The following is a 6000-nucleotide window of genomic DNA, read 5'->3' on the forward strand; positions in this document are numbered from 1 at the left end:
GATGAGATAACAATTAATTTTCGATCGCTGTTTGAGATGCATATGTTGTGGCCTCCATCTTTGCCTTATTTCGAGTTCATAGCAGAGGCCTGGAAAGTCGAAATCAGGTATACAGTATTATGCAAATATGTCATTCTTTTCTGGATATTTGAGTCTTGAGAGTGTATATAGTATGTCCTGAATGTCTTCTAGTCTTTCATAATTCTAAAAAAATAACACAGGAGAAAACTTAAAAGTATGTCAGTGGTAAATAGTAAACTATCCAGTAATAGTTTTTTTATTAATTAACCTCAACTATTTATGAAGAAACATACTATCCATCAAAAACTAATTCTCACACACCAGACCTGTCAAGTCTCACAGTTTTGCCATGAGACTCACGATTTTGACTGTAATCTCACGCTCTCACGATTTTGAACACAAATCTCATGACACGACAAATCTTAATAAAAGTAACCATGACTTCAGCTTTGATTACTTTTTTTGAAAGACTGATTTCTTCATTTGATGCAAACGACAGAGTCTTCTGTCGCTTCCAAGATCCTAATTTTTTTTGTGTGCTTCTCTGCTGCCGTGTGATTTTACATCGCCCAAGCCTTGGTGGTGACATGATACATCTTTTCCACAAGGAATGCAGCGAAATTTGTACTTATCGTTTGGCACAGCTTGAACTGGAAATTGTTTTCCCCACTCTACCTTGTAAGAGACTTTATAAACAGCAGCCCCTTACATTTCCGAGTTTCTTTCCATTTAACTGAGTTTTGACAGCTTGTGCCACCTGACTCAGTCTGAGAATCTGTTTCTTTGTCTTCGTCACTTGATGAATTATTAATATCTTCTGCATAACGTTTTGAATTCGATGTTGAAGTCGCCATGTTAATTGGAATTTTGTAACACTGATCTCAAAATATTTCGTAAAATAACTAGTAAAAGTGCAGGCAGTAGCCTGCGCCCAGGCGTAGAGCATGTATAGATATATTCTCTGTATCACATACTACCAGTAATATACGTAAATATAACATTACAAAACAAATATAACATAACATAACAAAACAAAACAAAACATTAACAACACAATACATTGCTTTGAATGAAAAAAAAGAAAGTGAAGGATTACAAATTTTCTTGTGCAACACAATTTGCCCATAGTAACTGCTGATCATCTTGGACCACTTTTTAAAGAGATATTTCAAGACAGTGCTATTGCCTCATCGTATTCATGTGCTAAAACAAAGACTTTTGCTGTTCTTAACGAAGCTCTTGCCCCTCACTGTCACAATTACATTGTAAAACACATCCCATACAGTGTTGGGACAGATGGTTCAAATGATACTGGAGTGGAAAAGATGAATTCTGTAAGCATTAGAATTTTTGATATTAATAGATCAAAAACTGTCACAGAACATTTTTTTGGTATGTGCTTGACATAAAGAGAGCATGGAGCCAAAGCATTTAAAATATTTGAATCTATTGAAGAGAAGTTTGGTCAGGATGCTATGCCTTGGTTAAACTGCGTTAGTCTAAGCATTGACAACACAAACACGATGATTGGGGTCAATGACTCAGTAGCTTCACGTTTTCTAGAAAAGAATCCTGAGATATTCATTGCTGGTTACCCATGTCATCTTGCACACATTGCTGCAAGCCATGCCAATGATGCTTTCAGTGATATTTTGGGACTGAATGTTGAAGATATTTGCATTGATTGCTTTTACTGGTTTGATAAAAGCTCAAAGCGAAAAGGCAAGCTCCTTGAATACTTTAAATTTTGTAACCAAGAATATCTAGGTGTTTTGAAACATCTTTCTGTGCAATGGTTGTCTTGGCAGCGCTGTTTGGAAAGAATTCCTAAAAAGTTCCCTAGTTTAAAGTCATATTTTTTAAGTGAAAATTTCACAGACCAACGCTTTCAGAGGTTTTGTGGCTGGTTTGCTAATCCATTATTGGAGCCTGCTTTGCTCTTTCAATCTGCTGTAAATTCATTGTTCACCAACTTCAATCTTTTGCTACAAAGAGATGAACCGACTGTACACCTCATAAAACCAGCAATAAAAAGTCTGGGCAGAAAACTTGCTAATCGAATTGTTCTTGCAAGTGTGATGAAAAATGTTAAATCAATAATGGAACTAGACCTTGAAGATGAAAGTATCTTCATGCAGCCAAGTTCATACTACAGGTACTACAAAATTTATGCTCAACAGGTTATTAAATGATGGCACCATCTGTGTAGCCACCTACAATAAGATATACCTTGCTGCTCACCACTATTTTAGAAGTTCTTTGAAATACATTTTGGAGAAATTTCCAGTTGATAATGCTGTCTTCTGCAATGCTGTTTGGATAAATGTATTACGCCGTTATGAAGCAACATGGCAACAGTTTGAATTTTTCCTTGAGAAATTTAGCTCCCTTGATTTGTTAGAGATAATCAATATTGATGAGCTGTATGAAGAGTTTGTAGATTATCAAACCATTGATGATGACTCTATTGGAAAACAAGCCTGGGAAGAAGCCAAAGTTGTTGAAGGCAAGGATGAAAATGATGATAAGGTTGTTCATCACAGAATTGATATTCTGTGCTTGCACATTTAAAAGTACCAGAAACATCCCAAAATCAAACATCTACCAAGGGTTGCAGAAGTTGTTCTAGTCATACCCCATCAAGGGCGTCAATCCATCCCAAAAAGTGGGGGGGACGGACTCCAAATTAGGAAGGTCCAGAGGTATGCTACCCGAAATTCTTTTATAATTTTGGTACACTGAAACGGCATTTCCAGCGTTTTGGAGGCATTTGTAAAGTACAATGTGCATGAACTTAAATCCATTTTCAGCCATATGAGAACTCCGCTAAAAACAAGGTTGTGCAAGTGCGATAAAGCACGTCAGAAGTTGTTAATCAGTTAATGTTATATTAACTGGATTAGTGCGAGCTTGAATATGTATTATTTTTAATAAAACAATAAACATTTCATTTCAATCGCAAAATGAAATGATTTCTGTAAAAATTATATCAATCGGTACATACAATGATCGATAAAAAACGAAAGCTAATGTGAATAGTAAGTTTATAACAGATGATCAATGTGTATGAGGCACAATGTTGCGATCATCGACTTGGGCCTGTTTGTTGCCTTTACAATTAGGTTTTCATTCCCACAACTATTCGAAGGTTCCGAATAGATTTCTTCTAATTTCAGACTTTTGAGCAAATAATTTTGCTAGTTCATGTACATTGACGTTGTCTAACTGTTCCTGGTGTACATGGCAGATGGAAATATGGTTAAGTCTACGCTGGGTCATAGTGGTTCGGAGCCACGTTTTCAGTCGTCGCAATGCAGAAAAGCTGCGTTCACACTCGCATGACGAAACTGGACACACTAGTAGAAGTTTCAGTAGAACCAGCACTTGGGGAAACAATAAGCGCACTGCATGTTCCATGCTCCGATAAATAACTTTTGCCTCATGCAACGATTCCGCTTTGTATGTTTGCTTGAACATTTCTAGCTGAATTGGCAAAGTAAGACTATCAAGTTCAGGATACTTTGACACCACATCTTCATCAACTTTCCCAGATGTCAACATCATCTCTAGCTTCAAGTACTGTGCTAGACCAGATTTGTCAGGGTCATACCTGTCTGACAAACCAGTGACTATGACGTCGATGAACTTGAAATACTGCTTCCTGTAGTATTCTTCAGAGCTGTCAGGCCGATATTCCTCTGCTTCACCTGTGTATCTTCTTGGGGGGACTCGTATCCGAGGCACTTCCAGTGGATCCAGTTGGTATTCTTCACATTTTTCTTCAGCAGCAGAGAATAACTCATGGAATGCCTCATCTGTGCGCTGAGCGCTAATATGTGTTGATGATGTCTTAACAGCTTCTACCATCCCAGAGACATTTGCTGACTTTGCTTGAAGTGCGCTATTCAACTGTTCCAGGATCGCGACTGGCTTAGCTGCCATCTTCAACCCAAGAAAGACCTTTCCCTTCTGAAACCGATCAAGTAGACCATTTGCTTTGGTTGCAGTGTCCGTTTCACCACGTGCCATTTCTTCCAAACTTTGGAGAATAGCAGGGTACGATCCAATGCTGACTCTATGGCTGCTAGTCTGCATAACCACCTGGTGGCACAAAGGGGCTTGATCGCTGTGGGATGCAGATTGTCATCTTCGGTTGATTCGCAAATTGCCAGGAATATCGCTTTGTACTTGCCAGATCTCTTCATAAGCACACCTAGCTCATTCAGCCACTGCAGGGAATCTCGAATTAATTGACAGGATGTTACAGCATGTTGCATCACAAGATTGGAAGCATGTGATCCGCAGTGGAAAAAAAGTGCTAGTGGTTGTCGTTCTTGCACTATGGCCTTGCATCCAGAGTAACAACCACTCATGTTAGCGGCACCATCGTATGTTTGAGCACGCATATTACTTATGGATAATCCACTCCGAGCCAGGACATCAAAGAGCGTACGAGCAAGAATGTCACCGGTAGTACTGGGAACTTCATACAGACCGATAAAATCTTCGTGTACATATAAATCTGAGTCTACGTGCCTCAGACAGAAGGACTCTTGCTCTTGACCGCTTATGTCCTGTGTTCCATCAGCAGTTACAGCGTAAAATTCATTCTGTTGAATATCACTGACAATCTTCCGTAAAATTTGGTGACTGAACATTTCTATCATCTCGTTCTGCGCACAAGGCGAAGTAAAATTTGTTGTATTTCTCAAATACATCTGCAGATCAGGAACATCTTCCGTTCTAAGCTTTAGGAGCTGTGAATAACTTCCATCATTTTCGTTGTGACCACGAAATGCTGAGCCTTGTCGCAACAAATATCTTATCGAAGTAAACAATTTCAAAAGGGAGGTTCTTGCTATTGCTTGTTCCTTTTGTTTCTGCGTGTGTATTTGCGCACTTACCGATGGCCTTTTTACTGCTGCGATTTGATTGACGGACAAAACGTGTGTATGAGATGTCTGATGCAACTTAAACTTTTCAATTGCCTTCTTCCAGTTGTTGAATCCTTCTGAAATGAATGCTGGATCTTTATAATGGGCTAAATCGTTTATCCCCATGGCACTAGCTTTTGAACAGTGGAAACACAGAATTTTTTTCAAATCGGGATCATAATGAATCCATTCGTAATCTTCATACCACTTTGATTGAAAATAAAGTGTTCGCGTTGATAATTTCTGAGCAGGGATAACAGACACTTTTGGATGATTAGGCTTGTCCAAATTCATGATATTGTTCGATTTTGCAGTCAATGGACTCAAAGCCGAAACTGTTGCAGGTGAGCATCTGTTACTTGTGAGAAAATCGCTAGAGCCGGATGCTTCAGAGGAAGGTGGTTGTTCATTGGGCAGCGAGGGTCGAGATATAGCCGCACAAGATATCCCTTGGCTTTCCGCTTCGTCATTTTCTACGAACTCTGCCAAAGAAGTTGGAGGATTGTCGACATGAATTACGTTACATTGCCGCTCATTTACAATTGGCGTCAATGGCGTGGAAGGTAGATCGTTACCAGAATCAGACGATGCCGTCGATGCGTGACTTGCTAAGGTACTGGTTTGCTCAACTTGCTGTGGATCCTTAAAAAATCGTCTGATTCCTGATAGTTTGGCACGTTTAGCAGGTTTCGGAGCATTTTTTCGAGGCATGTTCGTTGTATAAATTGCCGGTATTTGCCACTGATTTGGGAATGATTGTAAGTCTATCTCTACATCATTTGGTTAGATTGCAATGCTATGTCTACAACTTTTAATTGGCGCCAGGCAGGAAACTACAAAAATGGAATGTTTAGGCATAATATTTTACCATATTTGAACTTTTGAAAATGGTAAAATAAATTTATCTAGTCTTAATTCTTATTACTCGAGCTAAAGCGAGAGTCGCAGAATTGAACACCAATATGGTTCCAATTACCTATATCAAAATTCAAATAAATATTGCGCATCCTAGACCAATTTTTCCCAAAATTTGGCGCGCTCAATT

General features: G+C 38.9%; 1 protein-coding gene across 1 annotated transcript; it reads right to left on the reverse strand.

Annotated features, from left to right (window-relative positions):
• Window positions 1-3965: 3965 nt before the first annotated feature.
• LOC114539713 (zinc finger MYM-type protein 1-like) lies at window positions 3966-5666 on the reverse strand. Its single transcript, XM_028560327.1, has one exon. It carries the CDS (start codon window positions 5664-5666, stop codon window positions 3966-3968), a length of 1701 nt encoding a protein of 566 aa, XP_028416128.1.
• Window positions 5667-6000: the final 334 nt, after the last annotated feature.

The sequence above is a fragment of the Dendronephthya gigantea genome, unplaced genomic scaffold (genome assembly GCF_004324835.1).
Source record: "Dendronephthya gigantea isolate DGI-Jeju-01 unplaced genomic scaffold, DenGig_1.0 000214F, whole genome shotgun sequence".
Lineage (NCBI taxonomy): Eukaryota > Metazoa > Cnidaria > Anthozoa > Malacalcyonacea > Nephtheidae > Dendronephthya > Dendronephthya gigantea.

Bases quoted from the DNA above. Each gene is read 5' to 3' on its own strand.
- LOC114539713 (XM_028560327.1), bottom strand. From the start codon at position 5,666: ATGCCTCGAAAAAATGCTCCGAAACCTGCTAAACGTGCCAAACTATCA.